The sequence below is a fragment of the Cyprinus carpio genome, chromosome A18, assembly GCF_018340385.1.
Source record: "Cyprinus carpio isolate SPL01 chromosome A18, ASM1834038v1, whole genome shotgun sequence".
Lineage (NCBI taxonomy): Eukaryota > Metazoa > Chordata > Actinopteri > Cypriniformes > Cyprinidae > Cyprinus > Cyprinus carpio.
The window spans coordinates 4,704,789-4,727,363 of record NC_056589.1 but is presented as its reverse complement, the minus strand read 5'-3'; the positions used below and the strand labels follow the sequence as shown (position 1 = coordinate 4,727,363).

The window sequence follows — 22,575 nt, the reverse complement described above, 5'->3', positions numbered from 1 at the left end:
GTCTGTTTATATTTTGATGTTTAAATCAAAGATGTAAACTCCAGTTTCTTGTGTTGTCAGATTATATATGAGCAAATTCTTGATAGTTTTTAGCTTTTTACTATATGTCTAAACAGACTTACTGGTTTCAGTGTATTTTCTAATTCTTTCAAGGTTTTTTTCAGATTTAAAAAAAAAAAAAAAAGTCTGCATGAACCACAAGTTCACTATTTTATTATTATTTTTTATTTTATTTTTTTGTTACTTAACTTGCGGATTAATTGTTCAAGACTAGTCATGTGCGCTAACAAAATAAATAGTGTAAATTTTGATTTAATGTGGACTTTAACTCTGTATGGTAATTTGTGGCCACATTTGGAAAATTTTGGCGAGATTTTGTGGACAAAAACATATTCCTTGTCAAGAGTTGAGTGATGGATGAACATGACCAACTTGAAAACAAGCAAAATCTGCATGGGAAACTTTTTTTTACCTTTGTGTGAAAGTCCTATTGAAATGACTGGATTTCACCGAATTTTGCAAATCTTTGTAGAGCAGAGATAAATGTGACTGCACCTTAGGGAGCTCTGCAGGTGTACTGGAACAAAGAAGTCTTTTCAATTTACGTTCTATAAAATACTATGAAATATAGATCAGGAGTTTTTCTTAGTGAAATGACACCACCAAATACTACCTTTATTAAAAGCACTTTGTTGTGCTGCCTTCACATGGACAGTGGTATCTTAAGACTTTGCTAACACCAAGTTCATGACACAAAAGAGACCACAATGAACAAAAAGAAATAAACAGCAAATAACAATGTACATAAGGTTACAGAGTAATGCCGAACCATTGATCCTATCCATGCACCAGTAAGGCAACCTACATCGTCTTATCTTTTGATTCTTCTGTACAAAGTTACAGTTTAACTGAACTATGAGCTCTATTTCTCTAATTCTACACCTTTTGCTTGGACTGCTGCTATCAAATTTGTAATCAGAGTCTAGAGGGTGGAAGGGTTCGGTTAAATGTCCCCCCCCACCCACCCCCGCACACATTTTGCAGCGTAACTTTGTTATTTGTCTACTCACATTCCACAAAACATTTGCGTCTGCAAACAAAGCACATTTGTTTGGGATTATTCCATTAAACTAATTATGTGCAGCACTCCTAGTGCCTGATGTGAATTAAAAGCTTCATGGTTTACAATGATAAAATATATCAATTTCAAAAGTTTGATAAATTTTTAAACATGTTCTCTGGAAATAAATACTGCACGGATTGGCTCATTCTAAAGGCTGGAATAGTGACTGTGTGTTTGCAGTGTGTGTGTGTGTGTGTGTGTGTGCACATGTATTGCCTCACAAATCTTTAGTTTTAATGAGTGTTACTAGAGGCTTGTCATCAGGGCTGTAATCTTCATAACTGATGGGAGTCGCATCATACATTGCTGGTCTGGATTTCTTCCCAAACCTGTAACACACACAAAGGAATAGAACTGAAACGTTAAGTGGATATTATCGATAAAGTGAACAACAACAAAAAAAATTGTCAACAAAGTTGTCATGTGCAAAGGCCCCGATATATTCAAGTTCTCTTTCATTCTTTGCTTAGTTTGTTATAAGCAAGCAGCGGTTAATGTTAGTGAACAACCTGGCGCAGCTGAGACTGGTGTTTAGATGAAAATGCAAATATGTGCTGTGTGTTTTTTCTCTCAATAACAAAATAAACACACAACAAAAATTAAAGTGGTGAGAAAACAGCCGTTAAGAAAGCATTTGATCAAAACGATGTGGATGTTTGCACAAACTCTGCAATCGGCATTCCAGTCAAGTCACATCACGTTTATGCAAAAGATTGCAATAGATAGCTTTACAGTATTTCAGGTGTAGGGCAGGTGATTTCGGAGAGGCTAGCAATAGCATGCCAGCTTTGAAAGCATAAGATCCCACCCTCCCTGCATAATCACTCTCCAAAGCACACGAATGCGCATAAGCATGTCACTTTCAGTTAGAATTACAACTTTATTTTCTGCTGTAAAGCAGCTCTATATGTATAGAATATGTATAACTTAATATTTAAATGACTTGCAAAAGCTGAATAATCAATCAAAGCCTGCTGATCAATCTGTGAAATAATCGATTAGTCAAGTAATCGTTCTAATAATCGTTAGATTAATCGATTATCAAAATGATTGTTAGTTGCAGCCCTGCATTCATTAAGTTGTAATGAAAAGAGCAGCCTGAATATTCTTGAAAACATTTTCTTTTGTGTTTCACACATGAAAACATTTTTTAAAAAGGCATATAAAACAGTATATTACCTTGCGTGACGAATGGAGGCTATAGCATTGCTGAAATCGCTGTCAATACTGCGGCAGTTGTAAAACTCCTGGTAGGCATGACGGGACGAGCCCTGGTACTCAATGCGGCTGATGCGACAGATGCCAACGATGAGGATGATGAGCATCAGGACGAAAGCCACACACAGAGCGCCGATGATTATGTACAGAGAGTGACGCGGCATGTTGGTCAGCGAGTCGACCGGCTGAGCCATCTTCCACTGCAGATCTGAGAGAGAGATGAGAATGATGAAGAAAGAAGAAAGACAAGAAAGTGTGATTGGGTGTCGTCCTGAGAAAAACTTGTCACTATGCTATGTGGTTGCTAAGGACTTCTGTTATAAAGTTGCTAGGGTGTTCTGGATAGTTGCTAGGGCATTGTTAGGGGGTTCTGGGTGAACAATGCAGGTTCTTACATTAACAACAGTAGTCTAGCTGATGAAATGCTTTAATAACAGCCACAGACTGAGCGACAGCTAGCAAGGACATATACACACCCACAAACACAGTGGGATATTCCTGTCGGTCTCTGAATGGCAAGTCATTTCAGAGAGTCACATGGCTCTGCCTCCTCACACGTCACAGTCGTCCCACAATGATGTGAGCTGGCGGAGCGGGAGGAGGTTCACATGGTGCCGAGTCACAGCTGCCATAAAAGGCAGGAGCACGTCACTCCTCAGAGGATCCGCTCTGTACCCCTGTGCATACATAACGCTGTCCTTGAGGCCTAAGCCGTCATGGAAAAATGTCTGAACTGCCACAAGCAGAGCAAAAACACCAGGTCCCTTTAAGTCGCTGCCTGCCCCCATGGACAATTTTAAATCATATTTGTGTTTTTGTTATATATAAAAGAATTATAAATAAATAATTCCTGACACATTTCCCTTCACCCCGGTGTAAACTCACGGATCTCACAGCTTCCGCCGACCCAGCCAGGAGGGCAGTGACAGGTGTAGCCGTTTGATTGGTCAATGCAGGTGCCACCATGGTGACAGGGGTTACTCTCACACTCGTTGACGTCAACCTCACAGTTGTCACCTACAAAGAGACAAAAAAGTGTTTGAGACAGAATACAGACCTACTATCGCTATTCCTCTCAAAATACACAATAGCTATGTTTGGAATGCAGATAAGTCTGCTGCATGATGCATATTGTGCAGTACACATGTAAAACAATACAAGAGCAAGTTATCTTGAAAATTATATACATATATATATTACATGTTTAATCCAATCTGTGTGAAAATGTCTTAATGGCTGTCTGATCCAATAGCGGTGGAAATTGAAATTGTTTGTCAAGTTGAACACAATGCATTGTGGTATATGGTATACTGTGAAGTGTGCCATATAGCACACTTACATTGGCAAATGTATTAGGTTAAGGATTTCCAACTGGGGGGTGCTAGGGGGTCAACAGACTAAAAAAAATTAATTACACAAAATAAAAATTTTATTAAAATAAATAACAAATGTAAATAAATAAACAAACAAACAAATACTACATCTAACAGTATAGTACTATAGGCAAAACAGTTAAAATAAATAAATAACATTACACAAAATAAAAAGTTTTTATTAAAATAAATTTCAAAATAATGTAAATAAAATAAAAAAATACTACATCTAACAGTACAGTACTACAGTTAAAAAAGTATCTAAACACTTATATTAATATTGCTAAATATTTACCAATTATTAGAAACTAAATATTTACAAAAATAATATTTTACACAATACATATTTTTCCACAATATAAACTTTATAAAAGAATATATATAGCTGCCTTTTAAAATCCTTGTCCCTTGCATAAGTTTGATCATATTTAGAGGTCTGTGGCTTCTAATAGATTGAAAATCCCAATTTTTGTAGTAGCAGTAGTAGTAGTAGTATGGCAATGTGTTGCGAACACAGACAAAGACACAAATATATCTTACAAACACTAATATTCACCCATATATCCCGGTGGACACACACAGGATGTGTTTCTCCCTCCACTCTCACAGCGTCCTCCATTCTGGCACCTGAGCCTCAGACAGGGGTCCTTATATATCTCACAGTGCTTACCTGAAATAACCCACATCACATTAAGCACATCGTTTTTTTACTGACTTTTTTTTAGCTCCAAGTGCATTAAACGCACCTGTGAACTGTGGGGCACAGATGCACTCGTAGGCATTGATCAGGTCTCTGCATGTGGCGTAATTCTGACAGGGAGCAGACAAGCATTCATTATACTCCTCCTCACAGTACAGACCATGATAACCTAAGAGAATAGATAGAAAACACAAAATTATTGTCTATAGCAATCAACAAGATGTCATAGATGTGGTAGATAGAGCTTAAGCTGTGTTCCTAGAGAGCCACTAGAGAGCAGTGTTTAGTTTAGTTGGGGTTTACAGGATTTGGCAACTTGATGGTACAGATAACTAAGAAAAAATGGGGGTTTTCCGTATTGTGTGTGTATATATATATATTAATCCATAGATATCGTCTTGTGTAGATTATATTGTAAAATGTATGCATGAAAATATTTGACGAAGTGAAGTAACAGCATATAATAACGTGAGGTGCAAAATGTCTGCATTAAGTATTTTTTGGCTCTTCCAAACACAAACACACACACACACGATGTACACTACATTATTTTACATATTACTTTGTTTTGAGTGGCTATGAAGCTGTTAAGTGTGGATGCTAGATGATTATTTACTGTTTTAACTAAAAGAACCCACCAACAAATATCTATGATTTTCTCTATAAATGGCTCAATTCCCTTCTTCAATATAAGAATATGAGATTTCTTTTTCATTTATCATGTAAAAAAACTTTGGAGTAAAGGATCTGTTTAAATCGTGAGAGCAATAATAATAGTGATGCTAAAGATCAAAGTAAAAACACGGAACACAGAGCATTTCAAAGTATACTGCATTTCTTGCAAACACATTTCTCTCCAGAAGTTATGATTACTGATGAAATTTTCTTGGTTTGTTCAAACTTTTTATGCATTTTGGACGGTCATTCACACGAAAACTGCATTTTGGGGGCCTGAAAATGCAAATTTTTGAAAATGTGCTTTCAAAGTGCAAGTTTTTTTTTTTTTTTTTTTTTTTTTTTTATGGTCCTGTGTAAACTACAAAAATGTGATTTTGTGAAAATGGTGAGGACATGTGCATGCTGGTTAGGGTTGGGGTTAGTGCAGTACATGCATACTAGTATGATACTGAAATTTACATAAACCCAGGCCCAGAATGCTGCCCTTAAATCATTTGATCATTTGTTTTGCTGAAGACCATTTTGTGTTTACTGAGTGTGCAAATCTCAGCAATCCCACAGGAACAGGCATTTGTCATCAGAAGTGTCGTCTTCATAGGGCAATCCCACTGAGCATAACTTGCAATCCCTCCAGAGAATGTTTAGGTCCCATCGGACACCTCTTGTCAGAGCGGGGTGATTTCAGTGGATAGACTGATCTGGCTGCACAGCTGGTGCAGTCACACTTCACAGACAATTATGCCCGAGCACGCAATACACAGGAGGCAGTTGCCATGGCAACCAGACGGTCTTGGAAGGAATGTATGGGAGAGGCACAGCTATGAGCAGAAACCAATAAGATCCTCACCTGGTACACACAGGCACCTATAACTGGTGCCGACGCTGCGGCAGATTCCGTGAGCGCATGGGTTGAGGGCGCAGAAGTCCACTAACTGGGCGCAGCTAGGTCCGGTAAAACCCGCAGGACAGATGCAACTGAAGCTAAAACCGGCACCCTGTGGGGAGCAGCTGGCATTATTGTGGCAGGGCCCAGAAGCACAGGGATCAATCTTCTGCTCACACATGGCACCCTGATACCCTAACAGAGAGAAAGAGGAAGAGACTAAGATGTGCAGTATTGCATAAAGAAACCAGTTTGAGTCTGATTCAGTTTATTTGATTCTGAATCATGTAGCCCTTAATCTCAATAACCACTATAGAAAATTACAGACATGAAGATGAGAAAAACTTGTGAACACGGATGAGATCTTATTTGACAGATGCTGCTAACATTTAAAGACACAATGAAATGGAAGTAGTGACAGATCTGTTCTTACACACTGTGAAATACATTTGAGTGTAAAGGATTATTGAAAAAGAAAATATGTAGAGCGGCTGTTGACTGGATGTTGAGATCTGGGTGTGGAATTCTGAGATGTATGTGATCTTGCAGAGATTTCAGTCACAATGCCAGAACTATTGGCTAACACAGCTTTGTATAGAGATGAGTGACAAATGAAAGGAAAGACCTGCAGGAAGGGGCGCCACTACTGCCAGAGCAGATTCAGTGCAACTTGGCATTCTGTAAATCTCTGGAAACTCTATTGGATGGATGGAGAACCATTGTATTCCCATATTTGGCATTTCAATGAAGATGAAGGAGAGCGCTGAAAATCTCCCATAGGTGTTCAAAGGTGGATTTTCCTTTAAATTGATCAGTTGTTTGTTAATAAAATCATTAAAAAGAGGAACCATACTGTATGTCAAGACACCCAGAATTCTGCATACAAGCATGTGCAGACACACATGTACAGTCTATGTTTGTTTTTGTTTTTGTGCATTTGTAGTCTCCTCTAACATGCACGCACCAGCAGATTACAAGCTTGGTGGCTATGATCCCCCCAATAAATGTCAATCACACACAGAGAAATAGAGCTCAGTGCGCCGATCCGCCCACAGTTTCCCTTACGGAAGCGCTCTCATGCATTATCTTAATGAAACTTTCGCAGCCTGACAGAGCCGACATCAATGTGCTTCACTGCCTGTATTAGAGGAATAGTTCACTCCAAAATCATTTCACACTTTTTACTCATTATTTATTCATCCTCCTGTTGTTCCAAACCTGTATGCTCTTATTTTTTTTAAACTATGACAGGTTATAGTGACCACAACTGTGAAGCTCCAGCAAAAACGCACCTTAACAGCCGTCCGTTTAGTCTGGATGACCAAACCTCACAGACATCAGACATCACACAACTGGTACCATATTTCATCTAAGAGCTTCATCAAAGGGGATGATTTTCAGCAAATAATTATAATTTAGTCTGTTTCTCACATAAATCCACTGTATGGCTTCAGAAGTCTTGGAACACAGTGCAGGAGTGATTTGGACTACTTTTATACTGCATTTATGGCGATTCATAAATGCAAAAATTAACAACTGTGATTGTATGATAAACTGCTTTAAAAAAATCATCCTGTTGTGTTCCACTGAAAGAATACATTTACATTTATGCATTTAGCAGATGTTTTTATCCAAAGCGACTTACAATAGAGGAGAATAACCAATTTTGCATCATTCACAGTGTACAATGCCATTTTTATTAGAAAGCTAGAGGTAGGTAGAGCAGAGGAGACATGCAGAGACAAGGAATTAATTGATTTAGGGTTGTAGAGTAGTTAAATGCCGGTGGTAAAGGAATGTCTTCATCTGCATCTTGAAAACTGTGATGCTTTAGCAGTTGGAGTGAAGGCCGGTAGCTCATTTCAGCAGAGAGTAGAAGAAAGAGGGAAGGCACTGGAAAGTGACTTTGTAAAAAAAAAAAAAAAAAAAAATGAAAGCAGACAGATTTAAAATGACATGTAGAATAATGAAAGAATTTTCATTTTTGAGTGAACTATGTCTTCCCTGTTTTGAATGGTACTAAAGGTTAGATTCCAGCCGGATGCCTTTTATTGCTGTTTGAGGTCATTTCTATTACCTTCTATAGTTTGAATGAATGTTTTAGCACTGAAATGCTGAAATAGCTGTTAACTGTCTCATGTGGTTGTTGAAATATTAAAAGCCATACCCTGAGCTGTACCACCCTAATTAAAAATGAGCTAATGGTGCCACTTTCCTTACTGTTTCAGCATTCCTGGTGTTTTAAACGGTGGCTTAGGGTGCTCGTTCACACCACAAGATTAATATATTTTAGCCTACGAGTGCATTTCTGCCACCAAAGTTCAAGGGACTCCTATCAAATTTCCTTTCTTGTCTGATTCTAGTGCTTCTTCGGGCAGCAGAAGTGGTTGTGTCCCTGTTCTATCTGCTGACTGAGAGTGCGCCCTGGTTAGAGAGAGAGCTAGTGCTGAAAGTACAGTCCTCCTGAGAGAGAGGGCAGCGCTGGGCCGTGCTTCACGATTAATTGGAAGAAAGGAAGAGAGTTTAAAAAAGCAACTCTCTGACACACTTAGAGAGAGCAAGAGGAGGAGGAACAGAAATAGAGCTTGAATCAGGACGATTCAAGCTTAACACACACATACACTTCCAAACATACACACAGAGACAAGCACACAACAGATTTGATCGTGTCAGACATGATTTCATGAGAGGAGGCTATTAATAAGTACCTTCAGCACAATAGCAATGAGGTCCTTCTAGGCTGCTGGAGCAAGTGGCTCCGTTCCTGCAGGGTCCAGAAACACAGTGATCTACCAATGACTGACAACGGTCTCCCTCAAAACCTAAAACACACACACAGATTCTATTACACATCAGAATTTACAAACACATTAAGAGAGATTGACCAATGATCGGTTTTAGCGACCGATAATAGCTTTTCCTTAATGGTAATCAAATATCAATATCGGTCAATCTCGAATACACCAGCACACATTTGATTTTGATGGTAACTTTGTTTTTATATTGAGCTAAAGATATTTTTATCCATAAAACTAAACCTCACAAAAATACGTAACACATCTTAATTTAAAAATACATTCAATTTTAATGCATCATACAAACTAGAGATCAACCGATAATCTGTTTTAGAGACCGATAATAGCTTTTCCTTAATGGTACATCGGTTTGGTAATATCAGATCCACTAATATTATAAATAAATGTGTTTAAAAAGGGGTGACTGACAGCATTTGATAAGATGCCCTATTTACTTTAAAGACTTAAAATAGCACTGTCAGCAAGTATTTTATAGCCTGTTCTAGACGCCAACAAAAATATTAATAACTTCATATGAGACAGAATATATTTTCTTTGCATCTTCTAACAATGTATAATTTTTCCAGGGAACTAGCTGTTGTTGGTTTTTTATGATTGTTAAAGTAAAACATTAAATGAATATCAGTTCTGCATATCAGTTATCAGACATATTAACAGTCAAATAATTGGCATTGATATCAGTCAAATATCAATATTAGTGAATGTCTAATACACCTGCACACATTTGAGTTTGATGGGAACTTTGTTTTTATATTGAGCTAAAGATATTTTCATCCCTTAGACTAGACCTCACAAAAAACACATAACACATCTTCATTTAAAAACACATTACATTTTAATGCATCATACAAACTAAGATTGACCGATAATCGGTTAAATGACTGATAATTACATTTCCTTAATCCTTTATTGGTTTTGTAATATCGGATCCACTGACAAAGTATAACAATGTGTAATTCCAGGGAACTAGTTGTGTTTGCATGATGTTTAAAGTAAAACATTAAATAATTGCATATCAGTTTTCAGACAAATAAACATTAAAACAAATAAAAACATATATATGTTATAAAACAACACACACACACACACACACACACACACACACATATAAGCAAACTTTTTTTTTTTTTTAACTAATACACAAGCAAACTTTTTTTTTTTTTTTTTGGAACTTTCCTTTATTAAGAATTCATCCTCAACTATACTTTTGCGAACTTTGAACAAACTTTAAAAACCATTAAAAACGCAATAATTTTCAACACAGGTATTACTATCAATTCAGGAACTACAAACACTTTGTTAAAATGCAAAAAACACTTTCAATGCACAAAAAGAGAAAAAAAAAAAATCTAACAAACCCTTCACCAATAAACAAAAAAAATTCTGCCAACCAATGTTATACAAAAAAATAAACCAACAAGAATCAGTCAGCCAATGCTAATAAACATGGCTGCTTTTCTTACAACACCACTAATTAACATAATTTATGCCCTCCTGTGTTCTCCATATAATCCTCTTACAAAAATGGACGAAACAGTAAACAGTGTTTGTTTGTGTGCTTCCACTAGACCCTAATAGATATGCCTTGCCATCAGCATGTCCATGACAGCATTTCTTAAAAAGGCACAGTTGTTTCTTCTGGAAGGCTTTAAATAACTCAAATAACAGGCTCAAAATAATCTTCATTTACATGATCAAAGGCACAAATCCCCGACCTTCAGTGTCTCTTGCTCAACCTTTATTTTGTTCATCATTTTCCATTTTCTTCCCCTGCCCTATCTTTTCATTTAAAGCATCATCAGAACATTAAAGCTCTGTGCTCTGCCCAAGGTAAACCTCCATTATTAAAAAAAAACAGACACAAGACAGCACAAACATATCTACACAATTAATAAGGACATTGATTCTTGGTAGATTCCTGTTATGCAAACAGAACTTTCATGTTAATATTTTGAATGCATTTAAATTAATAAAAGCAAATTGTGGGTGGTTTTCAATGTCATTAATATAAATGTTTGATGTTCATATAGAACTATCTAGGAAAAGGGAATTTTAAAGCAACACTGATAACACTACATGCTTTTCTTTTGATCTTTCTACTCATCAAAAATGAGTAATTACATCTGTACAAAGCTGAAAGATTTTTTTTCTCCATCTGAAAACATTAAACTTCGTCAGTTTAGTTTGCCTGTTGTTAATATTTTTGTTGCAGCTGCCATGCCATGTTTTTATTGTTGTGATATGAAGATGAAATTAAGTAAAAAGAAGTTAAACATTAAATAAATATAGATCCTGAATATAAGTTGAAGGACATAGCAAACATGCAAATAATTGGCATCTGTATTGGTCATAAAAAATTCTGAAAAAAAAAATAAAAAATCACGATTTCTACAAAACTATTAAGCATCACAACTGTTTTCATCATTGACAATAATAATAAATGTTTCTTGAGCATTAAATCAGTATATTAGAATGATTTCTGAAGGATCATGTGACACTGAAAACTGAAGTAATGATGCTGAAAATTCAGCTTTGATCAAAGAAATTAATTACATTTTACAATATATTCTAATAGAAAACAGTTATTTAAAATTGTAATAATATTTCACAATATTACTGTTTTTATTGTATTTTTTTATTATTATTATTATTAAAATAAACACAGCCCTGGGGAGTATAATAGACATTTAGGCTATATGATATTTATAAATCTTACTTTTAAAACTTTAAAAAAATTTAATTTTCATATATATAATAATTGTAACTTATGTAACCACCACAGAGAACTATTAAAAATGCATAAAGCATTAGTAAGGGTATTCAAATGTACTGTAACATTCCAATCAAAACATACATTTATTAGTTATCATGCATTGCACACTAAACAGAGTAAAATCTATCAAATAATGCAACTATGATCAAAATCCTGTTAACTCTATCGTGGTAATTCAGCCAGGGGACACACAAGTCCTGACACAGTTTCCTGAGAATCCCTCAAACACACATAAGCTCACACACCTGGTTGGCAGGTACAGGTGTAGTTTTGTCCTTCATCTCTCTGTCTGAGGTCAGCACAGGTGCCGTTGTTCTCGCAGGGCTTCAGGTGACATGCGTCAAACTCCTCACAGAAGATCCCAGAATACCCATCATCACACTGGCAGTAAAATGTGTCCTGTGATTCACATTTAAACACACATCATCAAATGTTCACAGCAACTCTGCACAGAAAGCACACAAACTGAACAAAAGTAACTATTATATCAACACTTTGGAATGAAAAACAGCAGCACACAATCAGAGGTGTAATACTGGTCTTTCAGTGCTCTAAAAAGATTAAATATGAAAGCACATAATGCTTATTATGATCTGAGGTCATTACCACAGAGGAGTGGGTGATGCATTTTCCTTTCCCAGAGCATTGTGGGTCACTGAATCCACTGCCAGGCTCCACACAATTATTGGTTTTTACATTGAGATGCAGCCTCAAAGTGACCTCTGGACCAGAGGGTGAACCAACGTGCAGCACACCTACATGGAGAGAGAGAAACAAAAAACTCCATAGTTATAATAGAGAGTAATGTATATATATACATATATAGGTATATATATATATATATAATATATATATATATATATAATATATATATATATATATCTATATATATATTTAGGGCTGTCATGATTAATCACGATTAATCACATCCAAAATAAAAGTTTGTTTACATAAATATATGTGTAGATACTGTGTATATTTATTATGTATATATAAATACACACACATGCATGTATATATTTATATGTTATGTTATATAAATATATATATATATATATATAAAATATAAGAATATAAATATATAAATGTTATTTTATTTTTCAAAGAAATTTATGTGTGGTATTTATATATACATAATAAAATATACCCTGTTACATATATTATGTACCACAAGGGTGGTTGCCAGGGTGTTGCTATACAGGTCCACAAGGGTGGTTGCCAGGGTGTTGCTATACAGGTGCTAATGTGTTCTGATTGTTTTTAGCTTGTTTTAAGTTAAGTTAGTTATTCAAAGAGAGTGAATGTACAATGAACAGTCACTATAAAAAATTTTTTTGATCTGATAAATTACCAGAAATTGAAAGATAAATTATGTATTTATTTTTTTAATAAATAAAAAAAAATGTTAATTTACGTTAGGTAGAATTTTTATGATTATTTGTTATACTTTAATAAATGTGAGACCTTATTTTTTATATTTATATATTATTTATATATTATATTTTAAATATAATATAATATTATTTTATTATATAACAGCTTTTTAATCATTTGTTACCTAACACACACACACACACACACACACAACAAGTATATTCAGTTTGATTATTGTCAGCCACATCGTACACACATAAAATACACACTTAACTACCTGTTTTGCCTGTCTTAACCCAGACACATACATCTAGAAATCTAGATTCACATTTATTAAACAAAGCAAATCCATGTCATTCAATTTTAATAACATTGTGGATATTATTTATTATTTCCTTTCACACACACACACACACACACAGCAGTGCCTCAAGGGCAGACATTGTTTGGCTCACAGAACCAGACAGGGTCAAATAAAAAACTCATCAATGTGTCTGGAAAAAATTCTTAATTGCAAACGAGTTGGAAACAGACAGGCACATACACACTTACTGATGAAGTAGTTGTGTCCGAATGGCAGGGACTGGTCAGGGAGCACCAGGCCATCTGAGCTCTGCTGGAACCACATGATTGTACCATCTGCAGCAGAGCACTGTTCATAACCAGCCTGACCTACACGCCACAGTACAGCAGAGCCACTCACATTACCCACCAACCTACACACACACACAGACAGAGAGAGAGAGAGAGAGAGAGAGAGAGAGACAGAAAGTTCTCATCAAAATCAGTCCCATGTCAGTATTTAAATGTAATATTAATATGTTAATTAATAATGGATTACATTAAATATTTATAATCAAACAGAAATCATATTAAATGTATAATATTCAATAATTTACTATATTAAAGCTTTTTTAATAATTCATACGATCTAAAATGTATATTTACCTGTTAAGTAATCACTGTACCCCAAAAGTGTGGCAATGGTTTAAATGTATATTTTAATTATATAATCAATCAAACATATTAAATATATAATTGATGAATTTCCATCCATATTTTGATCATTTTTATATATTATTTTTAATTTTTTTTTATATTCTTATTTTATATTTTGTTTTGCAGTAGTTCAAGGCTAGAAATATCCATATATACCACAGAAAGTAAACTAAAAACACATTAAAAGCCCACAACTAAGATAAATAGGACATGAGAAAGTTTCTTACTTCACAGCTGTTTCCTCGGCGACCTCCATGGAAACAGTCATCATTCCGGCAGACTCACCTCCTGCGGTACTCACACATTCAGCTTCATCAGTAACCTAGAACACACACACAGTTTTTGATTAGTAATATGCATTGCTAAGAACAATTTTAAAGACGATTTTCTCAATATTGTAATTTTTTTGCACCCTCAGATTCCAGGTTTTCACATAGTTGTATCTCGTCAAATACTGTCCTATCCTAACAAACCATACATAAATGGAAAGCTTATTAATTCAGCTTTCAGATGATGTATAAATTTTGAAAAATTGACCCTTATGACTGGTTTTGTGGTCCAGGGTCACAAATAAGCTACTCACCGGAGCAATCCTGCATTCCAGACCAGATGCAGCCATCATGACACATCATGTTTACACAAACACACACTTGATGCATGCAAACGCACACCTGCTCACCTGCTGATCCTTCCACAGTATCTCCACCACTTTTTGACCCAGTTTGGGTTGCCACGACTCCAGTGTGGGCGGAGCTTGAGTAGTGGTGGGGACTGTGGTTGGCTGAAACACTTGAGTGGTGGTCGCAGGCGTGGCGGGTGTGGCGGGCGTGGCATGCTCCGGTACAAGGCTCTCGGCGAGGTCCCAGGTGGACTCGGACAGGTCAAAGGTCAAAGTAGGCAGGTCACACCGGACCCCACTGTAACCCTCAATGCACTCGCACACAAACCCATCCCCTTCACCTTCCTGGCTACAGTTGCCATGGAGACAGGGGCTGCTCGCGCATGGATCTGCAAAAAACTGCACCCAATAAAAATAACACGCATGAGAGATGAAAACGGCATCATATTATCAAACATTTTAAACTGCTCTAGTCACACAAAACAGCAGTGAACACTCCAGCTTTCCTTTCAGGCAAAAATGTATCGACTAACAATCACTTGGCCTGAAGAATGAGAACTGAGAGCAATTAATATACTGAGATCGCAGATGAGCATCATTATAAATATAAACAATAGCAATAGAGCTGTCCCGCTCTGCCCGCAGGAACACCTGCACCAAAATCTACAGCACTTATTCCTTTAGCTTACAATTATGTAGTGATATTGATCCAATTACTCTAATTATGCTCAGTTTCCTTTGGTAGGGACATGCCTTCTTCCCAAGAGATGAAGTCTGACTTATATGTGCCATATTGGTGCATATGTTCATCTGTAAACTATTTATACTCCATATTATGTGTGTTGGCATTACATAAGTAATCTAACATAAAATGCTTCTACTGGATAATAGAAGATATCAAGGAATATCAACAATGTACTGTTTCCCCCAGGCAAAATAGCTTATCCTTATATAATAACAAATACATGTTCGTAATTATTTTAAATAACACATTAAAATGTTACATCACAGATTACTTAGCTGTAAAATCTACAAACCAAGGAAAGATATTATGTTGCTTCTTGCATGTTTTGTGTCACTTTAAAAGTGAAATGCCAGTGAGTGGGGATAAAAGGTTAATGCTTTATCACATTTGCAAATGATGGACCACTTACATTAAAAACAGACCCCAAACCTAACCAATAGTGTAAACAAAAGCAAATATGACATTTGCTGACACAACCATGCCATTTTAGCTTAATTTTAGCCTAACTTTTATCATGAATTGTGTTTCACAGGGCTCCCAAGTGCTTTGTATCATAAATCTAATGCTGTACCAGGTGTGCTAACAAGCAATTTTACTTCGTCAGAAATGCCATGGATATGGAGTAAAGGTTTATGTTCTTTTACTGCCACTAGTGTTCATTTCAGCTGGAAATTGCAGTGAATTGCATGTATACTGTAGGGATGTTTTTGCAGTTTTGCAGAAATATAGCTAGAGGCACATTTTCACATGAGTCTAGGTTGAAAATCCATCAGCTGTAAACAATTAAACCCTTTTAGGCTGCAGAACGCATGAGATGTTATGTCCTTCTTCACATCTGTCCCTGGAGCACCCTTATTAAGCTAATCAGTTTACTGGCAAGTTTATCTGAAGTGAATTAGAGTACTTCTGCTGCACATGTAGAGGGCTAGATGTTAGAGGCTCTCCTTGATCTCACCAGCCAAAATTAACCCTTCACAAAAACAAGCCCTCCTTTGTTGCTGTTGCTACGTCCAACAAGCCATGACGCTCTCACGCCACTCATCATGTCATCATGCAGCGAAAAATAAACTGCATCCATCCATCATAAAAAAAGTACTCAACACGGCTCCGGGGGGTTAATAAAGGCCTGAAGCGAAGTAAGAAAAATATCCAGATTTAAAAATTCGTTGAGTAGTGATGAACTTGGAAGCGCAGAGGAGCGAACAAAACAAAACACCGGTCATGAATTAGAAGTATAAATCTAGGATTTGTAAAGAAAAATGTTGGAGGATTTCGATATAAGCCAAGAGGAGACTTTGCTAACAAAGTAAACTTTGCTTCCTTTGCTCCTGTAAACAAGACTTGGTTCTCATGAGACTAGAATATTCTCACCAGCTAGAGATTAAGGTTTAAATATGGATATTCTTCTTACAAAAACACATCAATTCACTTCAGGAGGCCTTTGTTATCACCCTACAATGAGAACAAGGTAGGGCGGCTGAAAAAGCAAGGAGAAATAGTGAGAAAAGGTCATAAGTGACGAAAAAAAAAACCGTCAAAGTGAGAAGAAATAGATGAAGCATTTATAGTATTAATCTCTCACAATTCCCAACTCAAGATATCTCTCCAGACCTGCTCTCACTGATATCAACACATCCCTGACCTTTGGCATCTTCAGTCTGATTTTAACAGAGAACCTCCTCTAATGTGAAGAGCTATGGAGTGGATCAACCCAAGACCTCCAGCACTGGAGCTGGTGTTTATCCTATAGAGACAATGTTCAATTTTCTTTCATTGTGATTAAAGAAAGTATTTCAGAAACCTTTCAAAACCCCAAAAGGTTAGCTACGCTTCAGCTTGCAGCAAAGACCTCCTCTTTCTTTATTTTTAAAGGTCAAATTGCTACCAAATCATGCTGAAATGTCTCCTCGGACTTGAATAACAACTCACGGTTGCAAATTTGAAAAGGGTGAGCTTGTCTTCCTTATTCATAATGTAAGTTAAAACAGAAGTAAAGTTTTATGACTGAGTAATGACTTTTTTAAAAGTAATAAGAAATATTTTAATTCTGCACATTTCTATGAACATTTCAAATGAATGCAGATTTTTTTAAATGTAACACTTAGATTATTGTTTAGATTATTGTTTAAAATCGTTTATTATAAATTATATATTAAGAAAATGCAAACAGTCTTTTTATATAGTATTTTTATAGTATAGTATTTTATATAAATTTGATTCTGCACATTTCTATGATATAAAGCAAAATTGTACAAAAAATCTCAAATTCAAAAGGATTTTTTACACTTATCTTTTCACTTAGATTACTGTTAAAAATTGTTTATTATAAATTACATTTTAGGAATTGTTTAGACTTTTTCAGGCATTTTATTTGGTATTTATTTTTTAGTTAAATTTTAATTAATTATATATATTTATTTGTTAATTTAGGATTTCATTTTGCATACTAGGATGAAAATGGTGTGAAACTAATTTATTGCTTATGTGTGGCATAGATCCAATGTTTTCAAAGCAGTGTAATCACAAAATATCTTTAAAAAGGTTTGGGGCTCATTTGGTCCCAGGTCTCTGTGTACATGTGACACTTCTGTCGTTGTTTATGCAGGTAATTCTGTATTTGTGCCGTTCCTGTTGACCTGGACAACATGGCACTTTCTCAAAAGCATAATCACAAATCCACTCAAAAAGGACAATGTGTCTGTGTGCACATGTTTGTGGAAAGAGCACAGAAAGAACAAAATGTTTCTAGCACACACACACATACAGTCAGCTTGAAAACCCACTGCCATCTGACTATAAATAGAGAAAGTGAGAGAGAGTGTGTGTGACAGTTCATCCCTCACCTTTCAATTGTATAATGATTATGAATTAATGATTTCCCCAGTTTTCTTTGAGATGAGGAATAGTTTTCATTTATGAAAGTGTCTTTCATGCAATGTTCGCACTCATACAGTACGAATATCCTCAAAGGCCAGGTATGAAATGGAAATGAAAGTATGATTGGCTCATAGCCACTAAACATCAGAGGATGGCCTGAATGAATACTAACCAGCCTGCAGACGGAGGACACAGTTAATAGAGAAATACAAATACTTGGAGTTGCATCAGAAAAAACATTGTTTACAGCAGCACGGGCCACAAAGGATTCATGTTTACTTGCATTAAAGGTCGAACAAAATGAGATTCAACTCATTAGTGCTATCTGATGCAGAAGTGGAAAAATATTTCTCTGGGGTTTTAATGCAGAATGCAATTTTATTCGTGTCATGGCTACATAATAACACACGTACATGCACTCAAAGCCAGACATCAGTGGCAATGACATTTATTAATTCAGCACGTTCTGAAAGGCAGCTACCAATTATCCAGTTTAAATGAGGACATATTAGTGCAGAAGAGCTGCCGAAATACAGATTCTTTGGAAAAATGGACTAAATAGGCAAGATCAGTGTTCCCCATTCAACACCATTAAAGTAAATAGCTACTTTCCCAGAAGCTCTTAGAATGTGAAGTTCATCTTACTGGGCTGCTAATGTGTTTGTTGGATCTACGCTGAATTCTGTTGAATTAGACTTGGCATCCGTTTAATAGGATTTTCTAGAAACTACTCATGTTTAACATCTGGATAAAAACGCCTGCTAAATGATTCAATGTAAATGTGACACTAGGAAGTGAGAAGCATGGGAAGGAATTTTTAAATGTTTGTTTACCTGAAATGAAAAGCCACACTTTTTCTTGTAATTGCGAGTTTACATCTTGCCATTCTGACTATTTGTTCCCCCTCAGAATTTGAATTTCTGTATGATTTTTATTGACTTTGATTGGAAAAGAGCGGCATGGACATTAATATTTTCTAAATATCTCCCTTTTTGTTCGACATAAGAAATAAAGTCATGCAGGTTTGTAACAAGATATTTTTTAATGTCCTCCATATTTAGTGCTCTCTCCGCTTTATGTTCTCCTGAATGTCTCGCTCTATCGACCTCACTGAGCTATTGATGTCCTTCAAAATATCCATCTTTCCTTTCACCCCTTCAATTCTCATTTTATTCATTTATTCTACCCTCAAATCCCTACTTTAATGAGACCCTCACTCTTACAGGCTTACAAGTCTACATACAGCTAGTGTGCTTATATTTGAATCTTCAATCTTTTCAAAGATGAAAGCTTTGGAGAAACAATGGTCAGTCAAGCTCTCTCTTTAATATTAATGAATTCCCCATTGCTACTTAACAAGCTGGAATCAAAGCCAAAAGACCAAATAGGAGAGAAGAAAAACACGACGACCCTTAAAATAAGCATCCCTGGTGATATGGCCAGAATACAGATCTACGGTTTCTAAGTATGCATCCTCTTACTGTGCACATCCAAAAGCACATACATCCTTGTTCTTGTCCTTTTAAACACAAGTTCTCAGAAAGGACAGACAGGTGACTCATACACAATCACTCTGCATCAGATGCTGGTTAAGAGGCTAAGTGCAGCTCATGAAGGGCAAAAAGGCAAATCATTCCAGTTCATCTCTTCCTCAGTTTTTACAAAAGAAAGTAAATAAAGTCTCAAATATGTGATTCTGCTGCATTGCATGCATCCAGTCACATCAGCAGCAGGTTAATGAAGTTCGGAAAAATGGCTGTCTCATTACAGGGTGACTGAAGAACACCAGCCATGCCTGGGGAAATGGAACACGGAGTGACATCACAATGACTGCAAACCTCTTCGACCAATCGTGGCGAATCTTGTCAGTGCATAAACCAATCATGCAGCAGCATCCTTTCTGGCTGCATTGGGGAGATGTAAATGAGTAGTATGATGTCACAGGACACAGGTTTAGATGCAAGCTTTAACTAAGGTTGAGGAAAGGACAGGTCTCGCCATGCAGAAAGATGCATCTTCTCGCTTGAGAGTAGACGAAGACAAGAACGGCACGCAAACACCAATGAGATGCAACTGCACACAATTTCATAACTTCATGAGTGCCACCTGTTGTCCAGTGAATATGCATGTGCACACAGTGAGAGCTCTTCTGTGGATCTCTGTTCTGAATCCAGCAAAGCTTTGGTGTGATTTAGGTCAGAAGCCCTAATTGAGTCTAGCTGTGCTACTCACGTTCAGGCTTTGCTCCCGTTAGTGTATTAACTCTGATGTGTGTCTACAGCCAATAAAAAACACATCTGAGACTAATACCTTAAAACAATGGCCCTCAGCCTTTCCCTGTGAACATTTAACCACATCTATGAGCATGAACTGCAAAATAAATAAAATAAAATATAGTGTTTAATATCACTGACATACTATTATATGTTTGTAAAGAATTTGAAAATTTTTTTTTTTTTTTTCATTTTAGTTAAAGATTTTTGTGTGTGTGTGTTTATATAGTATTTATAATTTTTTATTTATTAGTTTCAGTATTTGCAGTTTTAGCTATTTTTAATACACCAGCTTAACTAAACAAATGAGAAATTATATCTTGGCAACTAGCTGAAATAAATGAGATTAAGTTTTTTATATATTTTATTTCCATTAAGTTTATTTAATTTAAAGTAATGGTTAAAGTTTTTTAAATAGTTATAGTTAACTATATACTGTGTATATATATAAAAAAATTTATTATTAAAAAATATAGAGAGAGAGAGAGAGAGAGAGAGAGAGAGAGAGAGAGAGAGAGAGAGGCAACATTGCATAAGAATTTTAAAACATTTTCAAAAATAATTGAATTTATTATTAAATAATATATTATTTTAAAAAAAATTATTAAAACAAGTATATTATTACGGCTTACTGTTACAAGTTACATTTACTTTATAATAATAATAATAATAATAATAATAATAATAATAATAATAAAAATAAAACTAACAACATTATACAAACATAAATATATACTATTTAAAAAATTATTAGTTTTACACATAAAACTAACAACATTTTTTAAAAGGTTTAATTCTTTCAAAAAGAGGAAAAATTATCGTACCCAATACAATAATAAACATTTTAAAATATATTCTCTGAAAACAATTCTGCAACTAAATCATTCTTATTATTATGTTAACCATTATTTTAACATAAATGTTTACTGTTTTAAGTAGTATTAGTTTTTCCTTGAAAACAAGAAATATATTAAGAGAGTGTTTTTGTTTGTTTTTTATTGATCTAGATTGGACCATCATTGCACCACAATGCACCTGACTAGAGGTTCAAATAAAGCTTGCATCACCCATCACAAAAAGCCTCAGTGTTCCATAGTGATTTGTTATAAAACAGAATGCATGCAAGGAGGTCAACGCTGCATACTAGCAATATGAAAAAAAAGGTGACACACTGAGAATGATTTTTGCTTCCTTTGTGTAGAAATACACTCTAGACCATATCTAACTGCAAGACATACATATATGCTGTGATCTTTTCCTCTTAAATACACGCTCACACTCAGTCAGAGCCACCTCTGCTCTTCTCCTATCTGTTGCCATAGCAACGCAGCACTCTACTTCACATCTCACCAACATCACATGAGCTCCTACAGATCTTTGACAGACACACGATTATGATTGTTTATTCACACCAACACAACTCACACAATATGCCCAGTCTGCAAAGACGTGCGATGGATTTGTGCACAACCACGCGCGCTCTCACCTCACAGTTCTGTCCCGTGAAGCCCTGGCCGCAGATGCACGTATAAGCCCAGAAATCAGCCTGCATCTGTGTGCTCGGACTCTCCTCCATCTCTCCCACATGACTACAGATGCCTCCGTTCAGGCAGGGTCTGCCCTCGCAGGGGTCCGGCGGCAGGCTGGGGGCCTCGGTAGGGACGGGGCTCGATGTCAGAGGGGTCCCGAGTCCGTCCCTCACCCCGAGGATGAGGAGGAGAGGAAGAATGTAGCCCTGCATGAGAGCGGTACGGATTTAGTTCTCTTTGCTTCTGCTTTGGATATGCTGGTGTGGAGAGCAGATCAGTGGATTACAGTCGTTCGTTTGCAGCTGTGTGTGTGTGTGAGAGAGAGAGAGGCGGTTTGCTGGACTGGAAGGTCTGAGTGTGTTTGAGGACAGGAGAGAGAGGAGCGAAGGGGAGTGACAGCAGGTGACGACACACACGCTCCTCCTCCTCTCTCTCTCTCAGTGTGTTTCTGCTGTGTCAGTGGAGCTGAAGCTCTGCATGAACAGTCAGACACCTACACATCACATGTCTCATCACTGATCATTTCTCACTGGATTCTCAATTATTATCTCCATCTCATGGCTGATAAACGGCATATATTAAAACTCGACATTAT

General features: G+C 36.2%; 1 protein-coding gene across 1 annotated transcript; it reads right to left on the bottom strand.

The window, feature by feature from the left end:
- Window positions 1-173: 173 nt before the first annotated feature.
- LOC109061315 (delta and Notch-like epidermal growth factor-related receptor) lies at window positions 174-22,370 on the bottom strand. Its single transcript, XM_042774823.1, has 13 exons — window positions 21,938-22,370; window positions 14,617-14,955; window positions 14,165-14,259; window positions 13,491-13,654; window positions 12,171-12,319; window positions 11,810-11,963; window positions 8,684-8,797; window positions 5,940-6,170; window positions 4,461-4,583; window positions 4,271-4,384; window positions 3,227-3,358; window positions 2,303-2,549; window positions 174-1,452 (listed from the first exon to the last, which is right to left on the bottom strand). The coding sequence occupies exons 1-13, from the start codon at window positions 22,190-22,192 to the stop codon at window positions 1,341-1,343; spliced, it is 2,229 nt and encodes a 742-aa protein (XP_042630757.1). The 5' UTR covers window positions 22,193-22,370; the 3' UTR covers window positions 174-1,340.
- Between the last annotated feature and the right edge of the window lie 205 nt (window positions 22,371-22,575).